General features: G+C 37.8%; 1 protein-coding gene across 3 annotated transcripts in view; it reads right to left on the reverse strand.

Annotated features, from left to right (window-relative positions):
- Positions 1-242: 242 nt before the first annotated feature.
- The window catches only part of cgnb (cingulin b), a 28,316-nt gene continuing 4,417 nt past the window's right edge, over positions 243-24,141 (reverse strand). For 2 of the 3 annotated variants that reach the window (XM_067425636.1, XM_067425637.1), the window contains exons 2-21: positions 21,778-22,827; positions 20,725-20,825; positions 20,197-20,266; positions 11,929-12,053; positions 11,699-11,831; positions 10,432-10,644; positions 10,103-10,230; positions 8,972-8,998; positions 8,382-8,475; positions 8,048-8,248; positions 7,036-7,125; positions 6,632-6,877; positions 5,520-5,690; positions 4,587-4,748; positions 4,287-4,376; positions 4,088-4,171; positions 2,842-2,960; positions 2,623-2,731; positions 2,303-2,466; positions 243-1,341 (exon numbers count right to left, since the gene is read on the reverse strand). In XM_067425636.1, the coding sequence (XP_067281737.1) occupies positions 1,209-1,341; positions 2,303-2,466; positions 2,623-2,731; positions 2,842-2,960; positions 4,088-4,171; positions 4,287-4,376; positions 4,587-4,748; positions 5,520-5,690; positions 6,632-6,877; positions 7,036-7,125; positions 8,048-8,248; positions 8,382-8,475; positions 8,972-8,998; positions 10,103-10,230; positions 10,432-10,644; positions 11,699-11,831; positions 11,929-12,053; positions 20,197-20,266; positions 20,725-20,825; positions 21,778-22,818 (3,501 nt within the window). In that variant the 5' untranslated portion in view covers positions 22,819-22,827 and the 3' untranslated portion in view covers positions 243-1,208. The remainder of the gene's footprint in view (positions 1,342-2,302; positions 2,467-2,622; positions 2,732-2,841; positions 2,961-4,087; positions 4,172-4,286; positions 4,377-4,586; positions 4,749-5,519; positions 5,691-6,631; positions 6,878-7,035; positions 7,126-8,047; positions 8,249-8,381; positions 8,476-8,971; positions 8,999-10,102; positions 10,231-10,431; positions 10,645-11,698; positions 11,832-11,928; positions 12,054-20,196; positions 20,267-20,724; positions 20,826-21,777; positions 22,828-24,141) is intronic. The other variant, XM_067425638.1, reaches the window with a different exon arrangement.

Genomic DNA, 24,141 nt, shown 5'->3' on the forward strand with positions numbered 1-24,141 from the left:
AAGTTCCAATAACTGCAGTCCTAAAAAAAAAAAAAAATGGTTCACTTAAAAGACTAAACCTATATTTTAAGAAAACCTAACAATAACAATTATGTTTGCTTTTTATGGTAAAAAAAAAACTGCTAGTGTCTACAGGAGGACACTGACTAAAGCTAAGAAATAACTGACATAAAGGAAAGACAGAATAATTTAGCATTCAATTCACAAAGAGAGAAAGGGAAAAAACTGCAGAGTAACATGACAAAAGTTCAAAATTTTTACTGTGTAGTGGAAGAATAAACTTTAAACACAGGACAGTATATACATATCTAATAGTGTACCGTGTAATATGATTTTTTTTTAACAAATCAGTTCTTTAAGAGTTGCAAATTACTTATTATCTGATAATAAATCTGAATATACAGTAGAACAAGTCTCTGGAAAAATGACCCAAAAAAAAAGCAGCTTCAGTTTTATCAGCGGACTTAATGTATGAAAATTTAAGGCAAATATTATATATTTGAAGCCATTACATCAAAAGATGTTTTGCTTTTTCTTTCTTGGCACAAAAAGTGTCATTCATATTGCAAGTTTATTTCTGAAATGTAAACTTGCTAGAAAGCAACACAAAAAGAAGCCTTCTTAATATCCTTCATTATTATTCATATTAGTGACATAAAAGATAAAAATAAGACGAACACTTGCGGCAGTTTCATTTGAAATTTCGCCTTTCTTTTTGAGGGTCCAACATTTTGAGATAAAGTATCCCAAAAGGGATAAAGATACATTTCTTCATTTATATTTTTTCCATTACCACTGGAAATTTTGGTAATATGATTAAGTTAAATTCCTTAATCCAAAGCATATTTTATAGAAATCAAATATAGAATCAAAATGTCTCAAACAAACAACATGACACTCATAAACACAGAATTAAGAACAAAAAAAAAAAAACGAATTTCCTTCAGAATTAACCAACAAAAACAATACTAAAGAGCTTTTGGTTGACAGATCTTTCACAATGGCCCCTGTCAGACACCTGACATCACTTCCTGTTAGCCTAGCAGTCCACAACAGCTTTTTCAGACTGTGTTAAATTCATGTCATTTGTATCCTTCATGTCTCCCTCTAATACATATGATCAATATCATGCCTTTTGTTATTTTTACATTTACAAGAAAACAAAATCAAATGTGTGCAAAAGATATTTTCCCCTTCTCGTTCAGCCTTTAACAGTTGGTGGTCTGAAGTGGTGTTTCAGTGAGAATAGACGTGATGCTTTTCGAGTCAGAGTAACCGTCCTCTTCCTCAGAACTCAAGGTGCTTCCCAGAGTTGGACGCCGTGATTGCTGAACCTTCCTCCTAACAAAAAATACATAAAAAATATTCACACACTTCAGACTAGAGAGACCAACATCTGCCATAGATCAGCACTGTAAGTGCACCCTCTAGTGGCCAGACTGCTACTGTAAATAATCATCAATATCAAGTACATGTGACATCAATGGTGGGATGTAAACCTAAACATACACTACTGATTGTTGACATTTTGTAGAAGCGTGGCAGTCTCTCAGATGTTTTCAAGACTGTGTATTTTTCCAGTATCAAATGAGTGGCAGTAAATTGATCAAATAATAGTATTGATATATAATTCTACATGTAGTGCCTTCATATAATTAAACAATTAATCATTGAGTGATTTGGTTAAATTAGAGGGTACAATTTCATTAACCATTTCAAAAATAGATTTATCTGAACCCCTGCAAGGCCTTTTACATCAAAATGTTGTGCTGCTTGTCATGACTATTTTAACTAAATTATACAAAATTAAAACTGATAAATAACTTTAAAATAATAAAGTAAAAAAATAACTACTACAATTACATTTCAACTAATCATCACATATATATAAAATGTGTTTTTAAAATGCAAAGTGCTTTATAAATAATATATATATATATATATATATATATATATATATATATATATATATATATATATATATATATATATATATATATATATATGTAGTGCTAAGTTCAAATGTATTTATCTCTTAAATTTTACATAGGCACACATACACACACACACACACACACACACGTACGTGTAACCTTCCTAATGTGTATGAAGTGTGTGTATGAGTTTCTTTCTATCATACAGCACTGAAACACATTTTTAACTACATATTTTTTCTCAGTAACTGTAAATGATTCCAGTCACATTTATTTTGTAATTAAGTTCCGTAAATCTAATTACATTATTTCTAGTTGTACATGTAACAGATGAACCCTATAGTCATTTATGTTTGATGGAGACTCACTTGAGCTCATTCTCCAGAGTGATGACTTTGGCCTGCAGTGCCTCCTGCATCTCCCGCTGCTCCTGAAGATCCCGCAGAACCTTCCGTCTGACGCCCTCCAGACGCTCCACTTCCTCCTCGCTCTCGTCCACCTGACGCTTCAGAGCCTTCACCCGCAGAGACAGCTAAAGACACAAACACACAGCAGCTGTTTAGATGCACACACTCCCCCGCTGGTATAGCTACATCTACACATTATTTACAGGAATGACATCATTAAAAATAGCTTTTTATAAGTACATACCCTAAAGAATATGAATACTACATGTGTGTGTGCTTGCCTGGTCTCTCTGTTCAGCGTGCTGATTTCGCTCCTGGTCCAGGGTGGCCGTCACATCCTTAAGTTTCCTGTCCAATCTCCTCTGAGCAGCTAGAATGGTGTTTTTCTCTCTAAATGCAAAAAAAGCAATGGATTCATTAATTTCCAGTTAGGTGCCGATTCACGACAGGAGTGTGTGTTTGTGCTTATCCAGTATCTATATTCCATGAAGTGTGTGTACCTCTCTTCACTCCGCAAACAGTCCTCCAGCTCCTGAACCTTGTGTTCTAGCATCGTGACCCCAGCAGAGGGGCGCGCCTGAGTGCCCATATCGGCTATACGAGACTTTAACTCCTTCATCTGAGAGAACAAGAGACACAACAAACAAATATTCAAAGTTTTTAAACACATAATAAAAGTATGATGGTGACAAAAGTGTGTTAAACATGTGTTAAACTAATTTCTTTAACTAACATATTTCTTTTTACAGTTTCTAATCCATCTGACATAATTCTAATAACTTTCAAAAGAATTTAAATCCAATAGATTTTTTTAAAAATCTGTGAAAAAATCCATATAAATAAATCTAGAAACATTAATAAAAATATAATAAAATTTAAAAATCTGGAAAAACTCCAAATAAAAAAAAAAAATAAATCTGGGGATAAACTCGTAAAAAAAATAATAAATTAAATTTGGAAACTCTCCAAATAATATCAACTTGACCAAAAAAATATTGATATAAAAATAAATAAATGGATAAAAAGGAATAGGCATAATCTCCTCCTGGCATCATTTAAAAGAAAAATGGCTTCTTAAAAAGGTGCAGTGAGTGATTTCTGAAAAAAATGCTGTTGAAAGTGGATCGGACCGAGCAGCACAACACACCTGTAGCCAATCAGCACTAAGGGGCATGTCCACTCATAATGAGGGAGGAGAGAGAGTGAGCAAGAGGGAGATTTGAAGAATGACTGTAGAAAGAAAGATGGCTGAGAGACATTACAAAAGAGAAAAGGTCAGAGGAATATCACTGGATAAAGAAGGGTTATGATCAGGCAAGAGCTTTAGGACCCGCGTTAATATTAGAAAAGCTTTCCAGCTCTGGAAACAGCATTGTTTCTGCTCCATACGTGAGTAACACTGGGTTTGAGTGTCATTGTTTGTCTGGAGCTGGTGACCTGCTGCCACTTCTTGCTTGTATATAAATCGCATACTGTATGTACATTTTTTGTTCTTCTTTGTGATGCATTCATCATTTTTGCAATATTTGTAAGCTTTATTTTGCTTCGCTTACACTATGATAAAGAGACATCAACTCTTGCATTTCATATTTGTGCATTTTGGTGGAGGAGCAATGAAGGGAGGGGTGTGTTTATTCAGGTTAATCTAACATATCAAGTTTATCTCAGAAATCATCTACTGCACCTTTAATTATTTCTAAAATAATTATCTTAATTTAAGTCTATTAAAAAGGTGTCTGCTTGTACCTGTCTTTCCAGTGCACTCTTATCCATCTCAAGATCATGTCGGGCTGAACGCTCCTGCATCAGTTCAGAACGGAGCTGATCCACCTAGAAAAAAAAGGAAAAAAAATAAAAAATAAAAATCTATACTGGTTGCTTGCAAACACAGCAAAAACCAATATGAAAAATGAAAGCAGCCATTAACTACTGTGCCACCATGTACCTGCTCTCGACTGCGAGTGATGCGTTCATTCAGCAGCTCCGCTCCACTCTTTTCCTCGTCTAACTCAATCTCTAATGTCTTCACTTTGTCCTAAAACAAAAATGTGATTTTTTTTATAAACATCTCTAAAGGTTAATTCACGTAGATCACTGAAACTACCCAATAAGCATCTCCCTGTTCTCATTTCCTCTCACTCTTGATCACAAGAATAGTCGATGCAGCCTCTCAAAAAATTTCAAGAGTGCAGGGGTGCAGTCGAATTGGTCCACTCAAAAGTCCCGGTGCCAAACCTACAGTTACCTCTATCAGGCGGATCTCTCGGCTGCGGTCCGTCTGTGAGCTCCTCTCAGCCTCCAGCTCACTCTCCAGGTGTTTGAGACGACTGCTCAGTAGCTCTTTATCCAGCTGAGCGCTGTCTCTCTCCTCGGAGCACGACAGCAGATCTTTCTTCAGACGAGACACCTGAGAAACATACAAACAAAGTTCCTCTGGTGTGATCTGGGTTCTGAACTGAAATGTTGTAGGTTCAAATAAGAGCCGGATCTAAGAGCCTTGAGGCTCAAAAGTTAATAACAATAGATGTTAATGGTCCATGTGCTGATGGATGAGGGCAGTAGGAACATTTTGTCTTGATTTTGATGATGTAAGTATCTTTGCTATAATTATTGATTTATAAACACTATGTTATAATAAATAGTTAGTTACATTTATATAGCGCTTTTCTGGGTACTCAAAGCAATTTACATATAGAAGGGGAATCTCCTCAATCACCACCAATGTGCAGCATTCACCTGGATGATGTGACGGCAGCCATATTGCGCCAGAACGCTCACCACACACCAGCTGATTGGTGGAGAGGAGACAGAGTGATGAAGCCAATCAGGATAGGGGGATTATTAGGAGGCCATGATGGACAGGAGCCAATGGGCAAATTTGGCCAGGATGCCAGGGTTACACCCCTACTCTTTATCGAAGGACATCCTGGGATTTTTAATGACCACAGAGAGTCAGGACCTCGGTTTAACGGTTCAACCGAAAGACAGTGCTCTTTTGACAGTATAGTGTCCCCATCACTACACTGGGGTGTTAGGATCCACACAGACCACAGGGTGAGCGCCCCCTGCTGGCCTCACTAACACCTCTTCTAGCAGCTACCTAGTTTTCCCAGTTATTATTCCCAGTTGTTGTACTTTTACACTGTGTATCTATCTAGTGAAATGTGGTCTGTCTCACCTCCTCCTGGGTGGTTTTGAGGAGAGCCTGCGCTCTCTGTAGCTCAATCAGCCGGTCTTTACCGACTCTCTGAGCGTCCAGCAGCTCTCGACGAGAACGGTCCTTGAATTCATCCAGTTGAGACTGAAGAACCTGCACTGACTGACGCGACTCTCCCATCATACTCTCCATCTGATAGAAAGAAAGAAACATCCCCTTTTCAGGATACTGTTTTTTAGATATCATTTTGTAAAATCAAAATAAACTTCACAGATCTTTATTGAAAAGGGTTAAACAATGTTCTGCAATGGCCGTAATGTAAGAAGGAAGGCAGGGAGACTGGAAAGACGGCTGATCGTTCTTGCAGTGCCAAACTAGACATGTTCAAGAACTTGCAAATATCTTGGTGGAAGAGTGGGGTAACATCTCACAGCAAAAACCGGCAAATCTGCTGCAGTCCATGAGGATGAGATGATCTGTAGTACTTAAAGGATAGTTCACCAAAAATAAAATGTATTCTGTCATGTACTTGTTGTACATGTTCTATCATGTACTTGTTCTGTCATGTACTCTGCTCTCAAGTTGTTCCCTGACCCTGTATAAATTTCTTTCTTCTGCTAAACATGAAAGATATTTTGAAAAGTATGGGTAACCCAACAATTGATAGGCCCTATTGAATTCCATAGTATGCGGAAAAATACTATAGAAGTCAATGGGGCCCATCAGTTTTTTGGTTACCCATATTTTTCAACATATATTTTATATAATATTATTATTAATAAAAAATTATTCTTGTGCAGCAAATCAGCATATTAGAATGATTTCTGAAGGAAATATGACATTAAAAACAGGAGAAATTATGCTGAAAATTCAGCTTTGCATCACAAGAATAAATTACATTTTTAAATTTTAAAGCATTAAAATATTATGAAGTAATTTGGAATTGCAAAAACACAGCAAAAGCAATAATATTATGAAGTATTTTAATCAAATAAATCCAGTCTTGGCGAACAAACACACACACACCCACACACACAAAATTGCACTAACCACAAACTTTTAAACATTAGTGTACAAATTATGTAAATTAATAATATAAGCTTTTTTTATTTGAACAAAAAACACACACATACCTCCTTATTAATCTTCTCCAGAGATCGGTCCAGCAGTCTCTTCTGCTCCTCTAGTTCGCTCTTGCCGCGTCTCAGAGCTTCCCTCTCTCTCTCCCTCTCTTCCAACCGTCTGTTGAGCTCGTCTTTCTCCTGACCCATCCGAGACACCGTACGGCGGGACTCCTCCAGCTGGTTCCTCAGGCTCCGGTTCTCCTCCTCCAGAACATCTGAGGAGCTGCTGTCAGGAACGCTGGAATGCAGGCGTGTCTGGAGACCAGGACGAAAAGAAAGATCAACATTAATTTACTATACATAGAATACTAAACTAAAGCAGATGAGATGAATGGTTATACCAAACATTTTAAAGCAAAATGCTAATAAATTTACATGAACATGATTTATAGGCATTTTTAGGGATATTTTACCATGCGGGCTATTCTCTCTCTCAAGCGAGCATTGGCCTCTTGCAGTTCTAGGTTGCTTCCAGTATCCTGAGATTGCTCTGACATCAAAGGCTATAGAAACAGGGAGTAAACAGATTAAAGGAATAAAAATTACATTTCCAAATACTTTTTCTGTTCTAAAGAAAATTGAGAAGCTGTATAAAGCGACAAAATCCCAGTTAATCAGAACATATTTAAAGTGCCCCTGTTGTGCTTTTTTGAATATTACCCCTCATGCAGTGTAATATAGTGGTTTGTGAATGGAAAATTCTGCAAAATTTTAAAGAACAAAGTGCAGAACAAAGTTATTGTCGCTGAAAGTATAGATTCTGAACTGCTGAAACTGCATACTCCAGTCAATTCCAGTCTCACATCCTGTTACATCCATATGTAACAATGTAACAAATTTGCATTATACCAGCCATTAGTCTTCATTTATTGCATGCAAACAATGTCTACGTTGACCCTCAAACACTGTATGTAGCTGAGACTGGAAGAGTTGGGTTTGTGAGGTCAGCATGTCGAGAAGACACTGTTTTCTGCACTGCTAAAGCAAATCCACTTTGCGTGCTCCTCAAAAAAATGAGAACTCAAATTAATATGGGAAAAATGATGCCCTGTGTATCAAGAGTTGAGGAACAGCTGAAATTCAGATATGGTAACTGATAGACCAATCAGGCTGGGCCATCTGACCAATCAGAGCAGAGAAGCTTGCAGTAAGGTTTAGAGACTGAATCTTAGAAACAAACCGTTTTCAGACTCTTTGAGAAATGAGGTGCAATGTATAATGAGAAAACTGAAGTGTTTTTTTTTTACCTTTGATGCATATAAACCTATTGTAGGAGACATCCAAAACAAAATTCAAAATAGCATAAGGGCACTTTAAAATTCAGCTAGGTAGAGCAAAATTTTAGACCAATGAGCAGCGCCTTGTAACACGATACAAACTAAATAAACCCGGCTGGTTAAAGCAAAAACACCTTTTTAGAATTACCTGTTTCTCCAGTGCTTTTGCAAGTTCCTCTTTCTTTAATTGGTCTTTCAGTCTGTCGATTTCTGCCTTCAGCTCCTTCTCTTGCTTCTCATTGGCTCTTGTTACCGATTTAAGCTCTTCTTCCTTTTTTGCTGCCTCCACTTTCTGTTTTTCCACTTCTGAAAGAGCTTTCTTTAAATCCTCTCTGCACCGCTGTAACTCCTGAAGATGCAAAGTTACAGTTATTCTAGACTCGAAAACATAACTAAGTATCAAAATACAGCATTCCCAGTGCATTGACAGGTGTCACATTGAACAGAGATTTTAGATTGTGGCATTTCTTTATGTATCGTACCTTCATTAAAGGGTTTGAATCGGTTTCATCGGTTTGCTTAACTGCGAGCAGCTTCTCTTCCAGTTGCTTCTTCTCCTGCTGAGCCTGCATCAGCCTGTCCAATGAGACAACCACAAATTAAAACACACCAACACACAACACCACATTCACTAATGTTAGTGCGGAAAGCCACTAAAATGATTCATCCAGCAGAAGAATCAGCATCATATAGAAGAATATGTATTACTTTGGAATCTGAGACAGAATTGAAATGATTCATGTCATAAAAGAAAATTTGGTCAAGACACGAGTGTCCATTTGGATCACCTGGATAAGAACTTTTGACGTATTAGTAGAATTCAAGTATTGAGTGATTAGATTTGATGTACCAGCTCAGCCAGTAAGATTGAAGGATTTGGATTAGTGTTAATCATAGCTGACTTTTATTAGCCTTTAAGTTAATAGACTCTAGTTTAGTGTGTCAGTATTTCTAGGTTGAGATTCTATGAAAGATTACTGATTTAAACTTGATCAGTCATGGTTAATTTGATTAGAGGATTCGTTTCTGCCTGTGGCGTCAGTAGCTGTGCTCATTTAGGACTCTGTCTCACTTTTGAAATGCGCTGCACTGCCCTCGTCTGGCAAACCAAGAGTGAACACATACGATAAAAAGACAACAATGAACATTCAAGAGCATATCTGACATGAACACATGGCAAGAAACACACACACACAACACACACACACACACACACACACACAAATGTAAACAAACTAAGACAACATATAAAACACTATAAATACTATGAAACATGTGGGACAATATTATGATATATAGGTCATGTCAAATCCATACTTTTTTTTTTTTTTAAAGAAATCAATTCTATTTGTAGCAAGGTTGTATTAAATTGATCAAAAGTGATAGTATTTATAATGTTAAAAAAGATTCATCAAAGAATCCTGGAAAAAAAATGTATCAAGGTGGCCACAAAAATAATAAACAGCACAACTGTTTTTAACATTAATAATAAGATTAATTGTTTCTTGAGCAATAAATCAGCATATTATATTGATTTCTGAAGGATCATGTGACACTCAAGACTGGAGTAATGATGCCGTTTTGCCATAACAGGAATAAATTACATCCGTTGTCTTAAATTTTTGTAATATTTATAATATATATTTTTTATCAAATAGTATAAATAACATCAAAAACATGTTTAAAAAAATTTAAAAAATTAAAAATTCTGATGTGAGTGTGATTTGGATAGAGGATGATAACATGGCCTATGTTTTAAATAATAAATCAGGCTAATGAAATGTGGACCTTTTAGCCTACAGGATCAGAAGACACTGAATGTTAAAAAAGGGAGTTGGTCACAAGGTTGTTTGTATATGATTACAGATGAATCACTTGACACCTTAGACAAATACGGACTTGAACTGTATTGTACTATTGCATAGTAATGGATATGTTATGCCCTGTTAAAATATGCAAATTGTAAAAGCTGCAGGGTCACTGACTTGTTGGTCATAGTGGCCGTTCCTAACGCTGGATGCCCTAACATTATTGGCGGGATTTATTGCACCCACATTGCATCTGCATTCTTAATTTTGACATTGGATCCACCCACATCACATCACCAATTATCACTGTAGCTCATTTCATCAGGATTCACCAACATTTTGGCATCACCAATATTAACATTCTTCAAATGTTGACGCTTGATGTGTCAGCTTACTCTCGGTTGGCGGAGCTAAGCTGCTCCTTCCATTGGTCACTCTGCTCTTTGTATCCCTCCAGCTCCTCCTCCAGAGCCAAAATGGAGGAGTTCACCTTCTGACGCTCCTCCTCAATTTCCAGCTGAGACTGTGGATAAGGCCAGGGAAAAAGACACAGGTGGTAACAGTAAAACTTTAGTTTTGTACACCCATCCAGATTCATGAAACATGATTCATGAAAAACCATGACAAGTAATAAAACCTCTCTCTTCCAAGTTAATTCCCTTAAGGAATGTGAGAAACAGGCATTCATCACCCTGAAGGGATTTGTCTTGAAGTGTATGTTCACCTGTGAGACGGTCTCCATGCTCTGACGCAGGGTGTCCATATCTTGACTGTACTGCTCTCTGAGGGCCTCCATCTCTTTATCATGGGATTCTACCTCATCCTTCAGGGCCCCTTTCAGAGCGGTGAGCTCTCGCTCCCTCTGTCTGAGTGTGTCCTCCAGTTTTTGCCTCAGCATTAGAGACTCAGACAGCTCTGACTGCAACGTCATCAAGTCCTAAAGAGAAAAGAAAACTGGAATGATTAACAAAAAACGAATTCAATTTAATTTCAATTCAATTTTCCAATCAGACATTGGTCCAAAACATCTTTACAAAGAATACTAATCTTACAAAACCCCAACAAGCAGATTAAGTCAAACGTTTGATTGAGTTGATGGATGGATGGATGGATGGATGGATGGATGGATGGATGGATGGATGGATGGATGGATGGATGGATGGATGGATGGATGGATGGCCTAAATTATTTGTACATTTTTGTACAAATTGTAGTACATTTAGGTAATTGCATAGTTTTGATTACTTTATTTTCAATCATTTAGAATACCAGTAATCATAATAAAAGAATAAGAAGGCACATCCAAATGTTTGTCAACTTCTGTATGTATATGTAGATGCAGTGTGTATCTAATGTTGTCCATACCATTTTTAATTTGATTATCTTGAATTCACATTTATTTGCACTTTAAACAAGGCATAGACTTGCATTCACACATTCTTGTTTTTAGAACACTAAATCAACAAAGTCACTAAAAAAGTGTGTTTCTGAGGAAAAGATAACTTTGTTTAACGAAACAGTGGATGCGGTTTATTTTTTTTGGAGCACCAACGGAGTTCTGCAAGTGTGTTTGTTTGTTCCCGGTCATGAGTCGAACCCATAGGCGGTGAGTGAAACTGCATCAAATGTCTGTGTTTTGTCACCAGTTGGCGCGTAAGTGAATATAAAATGTAAACAACGCGAATGTATAGTGAATCGGAAGTTATCCAGGGATAATGCCTGGATGTAGAGTGTGAGTGTGTCATAGGTGTTGAGTGTGCTCATGACTCTTTAATTCCACTCACTGCACACTTTCACGAGTCCGGCTGTTTTCAGAAAAAATCGTATAAATATGATAAAACTAAAGACTCTTTGGCGATATAAAAGATACAATACTACTCTTAGGTACTAAAGATTAATGTGAGATTGGCAGAAACTTTATGTTAACTTATGTACCATTTAAGCATATAAATGGCTAATTGGCTAATGTTAGCAACCACAATCATACGTACTAGCTGCACTGTGTCAGACTGAGGGAAGTTTTCAGGCATTCGTCTGAGCTCCTCCTGGAGCTGAGCTAGCTGATCCTCCTGCTGCCGTAAGCGAGACTCCGCCAACTCCCGATCCATTCGCAGCTCCACCATTCTGAACACATATATAACATATCACAAGGACGGTTATATTTTCGGTTGGAAATGCACATTGGTTTCATGTTTTGGTGTTTTGGCACACAGATACTCACTGGTCCTGGTTTTCCTGCAGTTCTCTCTTTGTCTTGTCTAGTAGTTGCTGTAATTGTGTGTTCTTGTTAAATTCCTGCTCTAGTTCTGTCTTCATATTATTGTCAGTCACTAAGATCTGAGGACTCTGTGGAAAACCAAATCCCAATAAGCTTCAACAATTATTGGAGTGATCTGGGTTAAAAAACCAATATAGCTCTATTGACAGCAAGCTGTCGATTACAACACAAAAATTCAGACCAAACACAAACAATTGTCACACTTACACTGATGCATTTACAGTCTTAGGGTGAAGACATTCCAGTAGATTTAAAAACAGAATTATATCATCTTTTCAACAAAGCACTATTATTGATAAGTATTTTTACAATAATATTTTCTAAGCTGTATAGTTGTCTAATGCATTCTTCAACCGATGGGAGTACTATTCATGGTGACTGAACAGGCTTTGTACAGTTGGCCAAAAAAGTATTTAGTCAGCCACCAATTGTGCAAGTTCTCCCACTTAAAAAGATGAGAGAGGCCTGTATTTTTTACCATAGGTACACTTCAACTATGAGAGACCTAAGTTTTTGGTCACCTACAAAAAAGCAATATTTCTGGCTCTGGCAGACCTGTAACTTCTTAAAGAGCCTCCTCTGTCCTTCACTCGTTACCTGTATTAATGGCACCTGTTTGAACTCATTATCAGTATAAAAGACACCTGTCCACAACCTCAAACAGTCATACTCCAAACTTTACTATGGCCAAGACCAAAGAGCTGTCAAAGGACACCAGACAAAAAAAAATGTAGACCTGCACCAGGCTGGGAATACTGAATCTGCAATAGGTAAGCAGATTGGTGTGAAGAAATCAACTGTGGGAGCAATTAATAGAAAATGGAAGACATACAAGACCACTGATAATCTCCCTCGACTGGGGGCTCCACCCAAGATCTCACACTGTGGGGTCAAAATGATCAAAAATTCCAGAACCACACAGGGGGACCTAGTGAATGACCTGCAGAGAGCTGGGACTAAAGTAACAAAGGCTACCATCAGTAACACACTACACTACCAGGGACTCAAATCCTGCATTGCCAGACATATCCTCCTACTTAAGCCATGTCCGGGCCCGTCTAAAATTTGCTAGAGAGCATTTGGATAATACAGAAGAGGATTGGGATAATGTCAAATGAAACCAAAATATAACTTTTGGTCAAAACTCAACTTGCCGTGTTTGGAGGAGAAAGAATGCTGAGTGAATTCTGAGTAGTTCTACCTACTGTGAAGCAGGGGGTGGAAACATCATGCTTTAGGGCTGTTTTTCTGCATAGGGACCAGGACGACTGATCCATGTAAGGAAATAATAAATGGGGTCATGTATCGTGAGATTTTGAGTAAAAACCTCATTCCATCAGCAAGGGTATTGAAGGCTGGGTTTTTCAGCATGACAATGATCCCAAACACACCGCCCGGGCAACGAAGGAGTGGCTTCGTAAGAAGTGTGTCAAGGTCCTGGAGTGGCCTAGCCAATCTCCAGATCTCAACCCCATAGAAAATCTTTGGAGAGACTTGAAAATCCGTATTGCCCAGCGACAGCCCCAAAACATCACTGCTCTAGAGGAGATCTGCATGGAGGAATGGGCCAAACTCCAGCAACAGTGTGTAAAAACATTGTGGCGACATACAGAAAACATTTGACCTCTGTCATTGCCAACAAAGGGTATATAACAAAGTATTGAAATGAACTTTTGTTATTGACCAACTACTTATTTTCCATCATAATTTGCAAATAAATTCTTTAAAAATCCGATGTGATTTTCTGGATTTTTTTTCTCATTCTGTCTCTCATAGTTGAAGTGTACCTATGATGAAAATGACAGGCCTCTCTCACCTTTTTAAGAGGGAGAACTTGCATAATTTGTGGCTGACTAAATACTTTTTTGCCCCACTGTATTACTGACGTAAATTCAGAGACAAGCTTTTCCGCTATGTAAAAACTATTTCCTGGTATCTTGTGTGCATTATATCAAAGTTACAGGGTTTACTGGTTGAATATGTCAGGAATTAACAGATTGAATAACTTTTCACAGATAAGATCAGTCACATTGGTATATTTTTGGTCTGGTGGTTTCCAGCAAACATTGTCAAGGACTGTAAAAATGATTTCAATGGGCCTTATCAAAGCAAAACACATGTAGCTTTGTTCATTTAGGTTGTATCCCAAAACAAACATGCATATGATAATTCTACAAGGAGGATGATTGGTCTGATGTTGGGGCTGCGCATTAATCTTACACCAGCAATTTTGCCTTGAATTTCCCCTCAGAAATCAATATCCCATCTTATCTATTGTATCTACACTTCACTAGTTATTCTTACAGTCAATCACCTCACTAGTTATTAATAATTCACAAAAATTCTGTTTGAAGAATCTGACTGACTACATTTTACATTAATCTTATAAATGCACATTGTTGATCTTAATCAGGAAACACACATATCTGAAACATGTAGTCCTGTAGTCAAGCTGTCTGCTCCTCAAATAACCCAGTGCTCTAGGATATCCCATCAGACCATTCAACTGCTGTTGCCATCATTATAATGACCACACATGGCTACTATGAGGTCATTTGAACTGACCTCTTGTGTTGCAGGGTCTAAAGTTACTTCTTGAATAAAAAAAGAACACATTAAAGTTCAATTAAAGGGTGCGTCTCAATCAGCTCCCTAGCTCCCGAGCTTGTGAATCAGTATATCTTATTCACAAATTTCGGGAAATGGTATGGACAGTAAGGACACTAGCTCACTATACATTGGAGACACTAATGATTATTTCTGGCAACATGACAATGTCCTCATCTTCTGGACAGACATGAGAATTCATCTGGCGTGACTGTCATAGTCCATGTATGTTGAGCTTCCAGCGGTTGTACACTCGTTATTGCGGTGCACTGTGGGATTGAATGGGTGCACTCCATAACGTCCACTATGGTTTTGGACACCACTACAAATGGCTGTCCCTTCAAATATAGCCCTGTTTAAGGGTATATGGGGTGATTTCCGACACAGCCATAGTGAGCATTGATGCCCCCTGGTTTTCATGGCGCATTGTGGCACTTTTTAGGGAGCGAATGTGTCAAGTGTACAAGTAGGATTTTGCGACTAAGACAGCTCTTTAAAATGGCCTACTCCCTGAGCAGTGCACTCATTACTGAACTAAGGAGCTGATTAAAATGAAGTAATTCATTTACTCACCCTGGTGTTTTTCTAATGCACTATGCCATATTGCTTTTCAAACGTCCTGCTGTTCGAGATCCTATTAATGGCAGTTAATAGCAGCTTCTTTTTTTTACTTTAAAAAAAATAAAAATAAAGATGCAAACGTATCACATAAAGATACTTTTGCAGTGGGTTTGATGAAAAACAAACCAAAATTTGATGTACTATTTAAAGGGATCCCATGGTGTTGAGACTTGTATGGCTTAATATAACATAAATGATGTCTCTTACTGAATTATGTGGTAGAAAACCCATGAAAGATCTACGTTATTTAAAAAATCGATTTTATATTTGGACCATGGGCGGCGCCATTTTGTTTGCATTCTAGGTTGATGACGTAGATTGGTTGAACTCCTCAATCAGCTGGCGTTACCCGTTGCTATTTTTACCACAACGCAACTCGAAAATTGTTTCAGAGTTAAACAAAACAAATGAATTGCTTTGTAATTGTACTTAAAACACACTCAAACATACATGTGCACACAAACTCACCTACACAAGTCACAAACAGATCGGCGGGCGCGCACACACACACCTGACTGCTCTGTCTCAATCGCATGCATCATCACCAAAATATCCTGCCTCTCTTCCTCACGTTACTTTATCCCATCGTCCTACCTAGATATTTCCCTCTGCTGGTCACATTAGGCATTATAGTTAATCTACTATCAACAGTCTATCTAGGGAACAGGATGTGTTGAACAGGATATCAGCAGGGAATAGATTGAGGGTTATGTATGCGCGCGCAGTGCGTGCGTGTGTGTGTGTGTTCGCGCCGATCTGTTGGGGTGTGTGTGTGTTCGCGCCGATCTGTTGGGGTGTGTGTGTGTGTGTGTGTGTGTGTGTGTGTGTTCGCGCCGATCTGTTGGGGTGTGTGTGAGTCTGTGTGAGAGAGAGAGTTTGTGTGCACATGTATGTTTGAGTGCGTGAAGTCGGACAGCTGTTTGTAAATCGGCTTTACTCGTTATTGCGGTGGAACGTGAGACTGAATGACTGCACTCGAACATGTCCACTATGGTGTCGGACAACACTACAAATGTCCGTCCCTTCAAATAATGCCCTATTTAAGGGTATAGGGTCGATTTCAGATTCAGCCCCTGTCGTGGAGACTGAGCAGCCCAGCATCTCGATTGAGACAGAGCCTGTCGTGTGCGCGCCCGCCGATCTGTTTGTGACTTGTGTAGGTGAGTTTGTGTGCACATGTATGTTTGAGTGTGTTTTAAGTATAATTACAAAGGAATTCATTGGTTTTGTTTAACTCTGAAACAATTTTCGAGTTGCGTTGTGGTAAAAATAGCTACGGGTAATGCCAGCTGATTGAGGAGTTCAACCACTCTACGTCATCAACCTAGAACGCAAACAAAATGGCGCCGCCCATGGTCCAAATATAAAATCGATTTTTAAAATAACGTAGATCTTTCATGGGTTTTCTACTACATAATTCAGTAAGAGACATCATTTATGTTATATTAAGCCATACAAGTCTCAACACCAGGGGATCCCTTTAACAAAAATCCTGACCTTTGGTCATCTGTACAAGGCTACACGTTCATTCCGACATTCCGTTTTTATTTATCTTGTGTGTTTATTCTGGGTGAGTTTGGAATGAACTGTGATGCTAATAGTGTCATGAATGCATGAGCTGCTTTGAGAAAAGGCTATAAATGATCCGCCACCTGCAGCATCCTCAAAAGCGATTCTACTACTAGCCAGACTCCTCCTTTATGTATACAGACGTGACGTAATGACGCAAAAACAAACGGAGACATGCTCAAATATTCTGTGGAAATCCACCAGTACCACTCAGTGAAAACACATAATTAGCTTATATAAGCTTACTGTTGTGAATCAGGCTTGGGAAAGGTGATAGTTTTGAACACTGGTTGGTTATGTACTTGCTCAAAAAATATTTTTGGATTTTTGCATTTAACATTTATGTTTGTTTTTCACCAAACCCTATCATACACCAGAACACTTGAAATATATGGCCCGTGTCACAAGGGATTATTCTGTGATACTTTTTCATCTTTTTTAAAAAAACTTGGTGGTCACTATTAACTTCCATTATATGGATAAGCGTGAGTCAGACGTTTAAAAAATAATAACAATAATTCTCCTTTTGTGGTCCGAAAACCATATGGCATTAAAACAACACAAGGGTGAGTAAACTCAGGGGCTTTTTACACAACAGCGTTTTTAACTAAAAACATATGCGTTTTGGTCGTTCATTTACACAACAACGTTTGGGGCCTGGAAACATAGATTTTTGTGCAAGTGCAAATTAATGTGTAAACAACAAAAAAAGGAAACTGGGAAAATGATGATGTCATTCACATCACATGCATGTTACATGTTCTGTCTATAGTATTTCATAGTCACTGAATGGGCTAGCAGCAGAATACAGCATTTTTAGTCTGTGTGAATGGGATCATTTGGCAAAGGTGTCTTCTGTAGATGGAAAACTCAAAGAAAAAACTTCTATCGTTGTTGTTTAAATGCAGACTGGGTAAACCCAGCCTGATTTGCTGGCGAATTGATTTTGCCCTGCAGCTTAGTCTGGAAACCTGTACATTAATTTCTACTGCTGCTGTTACACTTTTCCGGGAACCAATCACAGACTGGCTTATCCACCTGACGCGCTATTGGCGAGTTTAAGATGACGACGGATAGAGAAACAATGGGTCTTGGCCCGTTGATCACGCCTCTTGTGATTTGATTGGTTGAAGGACTATTAGATTGCATACGGAGTCATTTGAATAATGCTTGTTGATCACTCCTCTTGTGCAGTAGAAAATACAGAGCAGACTCCCCAGATCAATGTTCAATCTTAAATTGAGCTTGGTCTGGTGAAAGCAAGACAAGTGTAAATGTACACTTAATCCTAATTTTTGGGTGAACTAACATTAATCCCAGCAGTTGCTATATAACCTAACAGCATCACATTTGCTAAATTGATCATCATATACTACCGTTGAAAAGCTTGAGGTCGGTAAGATTTTATAATTTATGCTTATGTTTGGTGTGCTTATGCTTACCAAGGCTGCATTTATTTGATCGAGAATGCAGGAAAAATAGCCAAATTGTGAAATAATATGTTATTTCTTAGAATGTAATGTACACCAGTGGACAAAGATGAATTTTCAGCATCATTACTCTATTGTTCAGTCACATGATCCTTCAGAAATCCTTCTAATATGCTGATTTGCTGCTCAAGAATAATTTCTTATTATCAATGTTGAAACAGTTGTGCTGCTTAATTTGGAAACCCTGAAACTTTTTTCTTTCATTTTAAGGAATTCATTGATGAATATAAAGTTCAAAATACTGAAAAGAAAATCTTTGGTAACATTATAAATGTCTTTACTGTAACTTTTAGGTCAACTTAATGCATCCTTTCAGTATAAAAGTACTAATTTCTTCTCTCTTTTTTTGTAAAACAAAACACATCTTACTGACCCCAATCTTTTAAATGATATATAAATCACAGTCTAACCAAACCACTAAGAGTCTGAGGAGGTTTACTCCGCGCTAATGAGCTTGATTAACAACAGTCGCAACGTCTCCCGGCAATACTGCCCACAACAACAGAGTTTCTCATGCATGGACGAGTGCTCAGTGGGATATAACAGCGCAAAAGGCTGTAGAATGAGTGCCCATTAAAACTGAAACCCAAACAGACATGTTGAGGGCCCTGAGGTTGAGGGGAAACCCTCCCTCACAGATATCCATTTCCAGTGTAACTTAATTATTGATGGATCACAAAGAGCGAGCTCTCGACCACGCAGTCCTAATCAGCTTTCCTTGTTGATGCGACGGTTGCTAAGAGACTGTAGGAGGATACTTCACACACAGGAAGCTTATGCAAACACGTAGGCTAACATTATTATACAGACACGCACGTCCACGCATGCATGTACATACAGGAAGACAAGATAGATGAACATACGGAAGCTATCTGTCTTCACCCAAAAATGAATATTATTTACTCAACCTCATGTTGTTCAAAACCTGAATTATTTCTTTATTCTGTGGAAAACAAAATGTGTCTTTCTGGCCATTTGTCTATATAATAAAAGTGAATGAAGTCTGGGGCTGTTAAGCACGAAAACAGGACATAAAAGCACCACAAAAGTAACATTATAGTTGTCATTAAGTATCATTAAGTCTTCTGTAGCCAGATGATAGCTTTGTGTGAGCAACTAATTTTAAGGAACAAAATTTAGTGGTATTTCATTGATAATCCATTCTAGTGTGTTATGAGAACCAGATCAGTCTGGTTCACACAGACCGGTTTTGTTAACAGATTTAAAGTTGAAAAGATTCAAAAGAATGTGTTCATAAATTGGACATCGCAACAAGGGATTTAATCGCACTTTAGCTAGAAATTTCTATCATATGAAATTAGAAAACTTTAAATATAGAATATATTTGTTACTTTAAAGCAATAATTACATGTAATTGATTATAATTGAAATTATATATGTGGATTTTCCTCATAAAGTCACCTTTTGTGTTCCACAAAACAAAAAAGTAAATGACAGAATTTTCATTTTGGGTGAACTGTCACTTTAAATAAAGCCTCTTATTGGCTGATCTACTTTCTTTAAAATACATAATCATAATGATTATTGTCCATTTTAAACTCTATCTTTATGAATAAATGAGTGTGCTTGTAAAACACAGTAGTTTGTTGCTGTTATCTTCACTCACTCTCTCTGCGTTACATTGTCACTTTCAAAACACACCCACAATCATGCAAAACAGGGACCGATACGCAAACCAAGGACACGCACGCACACACACACACACACACACACAGGAGGCACATGTGCAGAGACACACAGGCGCGCACACACACACAGGCGCACACAATTAAACACAGAAAGAGAGCACACGCATACACAGACAGGCGCACACACACCCACCCTTTCTCATTCAGCAAATGCTGCTGAACACTATTCAATGCTGGGAAATGCAAACTGATTTATTGAACACATGCATGCTTACCTTCACCTCACAGAACCTTTCATGAATGAGGCTCGTTTTGCGTTTGATTGCCATCTCGCTCTCAATAGACCTAGTGTTGAATATAAAAGGAAATTGAAGGAACCAGGGGGGAAAAAATATTATAGCATGTTCTGAAGATGTGAGAGGTGTGTGCCACTGCAAAATGCTAAGATGGTGTATTGCCAGGGTTGCTTTGCATTTGCTAGGGTGTTTTGTGTAGTTTTGAGAATGTTGAAACTTTGCTTGGATGCTAGGATATTGCTAATGTTTTCAGAGTGTTTTTTAACATTGTACTATTTGTTCTAATCCATGATCTCTAAGTGTGAGCAATACAGATCTTACAAAATATTATTCAATTATCTCAAGTCACTCCTGCAATGTTACAGGTGATAACAGTATATTGTTATGTGAAACCAAAACTTTTAGAAAAGCATGGGGTCTGTCTTTATGCATGAACTAAAATAATTTGATATTCTGTAAAGTGCATGGGTGACTGTGAGGTTTTGTAAAATAAGAGCATTATTGTACCCCTCTTTAAGTATGTTGTAAATGGCTTGTTTGGTCTGGCCATCCTCTCCATTTCCATTCTCTGTACTGGTGGTCTGGCTCTTTATGAGGTCAGGGGTTACCTAAAAAAGGTCAAAGGAGCATTATTTTAGAAACACCATACATAAAATCGACATACTACCCTAACAGTCATCACTGAAATAGATGTTCAGAGAAATAAGACAATCAAAACAACTTGTGTTGGCCAATCAAAAACTTTGAGGTGGTTCTCCAACCAGAGGTATACGTTTTAAATGAGACAATATCCACTCCAAAATTATTCCCTCCAAAAGGCATATTAGCCAGCTTGATACCAGCAATCTAAAGCATACAAAATGATTAACAAGCAGAGATAATTTCTGAATAGCTAAACTTTCTAAATGGCTTTTAAAAAAAGAATGCATATGCCCCTTAACATTTTTTCCAACCTAGCCATGCCTTAGCCCTGTTATTATTAAAAAAAAACTGCTTTAAAGTCACAATGAAATGGAAGTAGCAACAGATCTTTTCTTACAAATTGTGACGTACATGAAAGTGTACCAGATTATCAAAAAAGAAAAAATATATATAGGATAGGACCGGTTCTATATAAGATTTTGAGATGTGGGCATCACTCAAAAGTGAACACTCTCAGAAAAAAATATACATTTCTGTCACCGGGGCGGTACCCTAAGGTACTAAAGTGAAAAGGTACATCTTTGTACCTTACTAAGCCCTATGTAACCCCTAAATAGTACACATTAGTACATTAAAATGTACATATCAGTACTTTAAGAGTGTGCATTAGTACCTTTTTTTGGTTTTGTACCTTAGGGTACCGCCCCAGTTACAGAAATGTACCTTTTTTTCTGCCAGCGAAGGCAGATAAACACAACCCCTTTGAAGGGTCAGTGTTTAAGTAGACTTAATGACTGTAGAAATCTGGAATATGTCACCAAAGAAAAGTCATTTGCACCAGTAGATTCAGTAGTGACATTTTGATGAAAAATGACAACGTCAAAAGACTATAAAACAAACAAGATCTTGAGGACTCACTGGTTTCTTTGGTAGAGCAGGTGGTGCCTCCCTGGGCACAAACAGCTTTGGTGATTGGCTAAAAGTGAGAGGTTTGGAATTGGGTATAGCTGCCACTTTAGCCACAGATGTGGATTCTCGTCCTAGACTGCCAGTTGATGGTTTCGGTGAGCTGAGTTTGGGCACTGCAGCTGAGGTAAGAGGAGCATAAGGGTTTATTGTTGGAGAAGTCTGTGAAGAAGGTGAAGCCTCCTCAGTAGGTTTGTTGAGGGCATCCACGCTGTTAGACCGGACTCGGTTATCAAGACGAGGCAGAGTTCGGGCTTCTGAGTTGGGAACATCACCAGAACTACCACCGCCAAACCGGCTAATGAGTTTATTAATAGGAGCCAGTGACTTTGTGTCTATAGCTGGGGCTTTGTCCTCATCCAGTGAGACTGGGGGAGGAGGGAAGGATCCATTTAGCCCCGTCCCATTCAGACTACTCCCAGTCCCATTCTGCTTGACCTTCCTAAGCCCTGCTTCGTTAAAACCATCATCGGCCTTTTTGTCCACCTTAGGAGCAAGGGTAGAAGGGGTGAGGCGACCTGTAGTCCTGGCCTCAGCTTCTCCTTGAATCCCTGCTTGTCCATCACCAGGTGGCCTCCTTAAAGGGCTCCTAAAATCCTCATCAGGAGAGCTAGATTGTTCAGCAGGAATATAGGAACCCTGGGGAGTCCGAGCTCCTTCCCTTTGTCCCAGAGACAGGGTGCTGTATGGAGAAGTCTGAGAGACAACTGGGACTGAGCTCTGGATTTGTGGTTGAGTCTTCAGCTGTACCCCGTAAGAGTCGCCCTTTTCTCCGTCCTTGAGCACCACATATGGCTGTCCTGAAATGCCTTGCACCCGCACAGCTACTCCATACTTAGACGGCGAAAGAGTCCCGTTGGTGACGCCACCAACTCCACCAGCCATTCGATTCCTGTCTGGGAACCCTCCGCCAGCGTCGTCCAAATCTTTGATGAAGCGGATCTGTACGCCATAGTCTAGAGGGGGCTTCCTGTCTGCTGAGACGGAACTCATTGTGACCTGCTGTGGTACCAAGACAAAGAATTGAATAAGTCGGTGCGCCAGTCCATCTAGAGACCAGACTAAAAAAGCTAGACTGCTTGGTGGACTAATTGATAAGTCCAAACAGGGGACAGATACACAAAGAAGTCATGACAACAATAGATCAATTCAGTTTAGACTCCATATTTAAATTTTTACCATGGGAAACAAGGCTGTGTTGGAAAGATGTACAGTATATGATCACAAGATTGTATAATGTTGTGTTCGATTTTCACAACCAAGATATAAAGAGTCCATGTCAGTTCATTGCAAAGGCATTTTTTCAATGCTAAATTTCAAAGAAGAGTCTGCATCTGGTTACAAAGCAGTACAACCCACTGAATAGACTTAAATATATATAAATATGGCATCTACTTGCCGTTTCAGGCCCACAAAACAGTCACAATAATATTTTAAAACAAAATGCATCCCTAAAATGTTGTTGTTAAGCTATTAAAAATACTTTGCGTTGATTGAAACATATTGAAATAATATAAAAAATATAAAGATGGAAAAAATAACAAATTTAAAATGTTGAAATTTGAATATAATTAGTTGAAGCATTAAAATTACTTAAACTTAAATAAAAATAAAAGGTTAAATATCAATAAACAAACCAAAAAAATTACAAAAGCCCATAATAATTACTAAAATTGAATTAAAAACTGGCATTTTAAAAATGTAAGCTAGTTCAATATATAAATACTATAATGGTACACTGTAAAAAATGATTTAGAAAAAAAGTAACCTGGTTGCCTTAAAATTCATTAAGTTCATTAAAATAAAAAAATTTGAGTTAATACAATGAACATTTTTTGAGATTCGACAACCTTTGTTAAAATATTATTAAAAGATTTTGTGAGCATATTGGGTAATTGTGTTGACGCAGCCTAATTGTGCTATTTTCATGATTTATCAAATCTTTCACGTGGTTCAGATACAATAATATTTTGAGTTTCTATTTATTAAACAAATTTCCTTCATTGTAACAACTCACATTTTTAATTTAAATAAACTCAAAATTAAGGCAACAAGGTTACTTACTTTTTTAAGTTAAACCAACAAAAACCAACCAATTTTTTTACAGTGTACATATAGTAAATAATAATAAAATAACTATCTCTGTGAAAATGTTTATAGTGAGTGAGTCTGATGTATTTTACTGTTTTATAATTTTGCATTAAGCTAGATTTTTTTATTTATCATTAATTCAAGTATCCAACAAAAAAGGCAACAAAAACAGTCAGCATCAGTCTACAAAAACTTTATACTTTTGTGTTGTTTAGTCCAACAGGA

This window comes from Pseudorasbora parva, chromosome 19 (assembly GCF_024679245.1).
Source record: "Pseudorasbora parva isolate DD20220531a chromosome 19, ASM2467924v1, whole genome shotgun sequence".
NCBI classification, from domain to species: domain Eukaryota; kingdom Metazoa; phylum Chordata; class Actinopteri; order Cypriniformes; family Gobionidae; genus Pseudorasbora; species Pseudorasbora parva.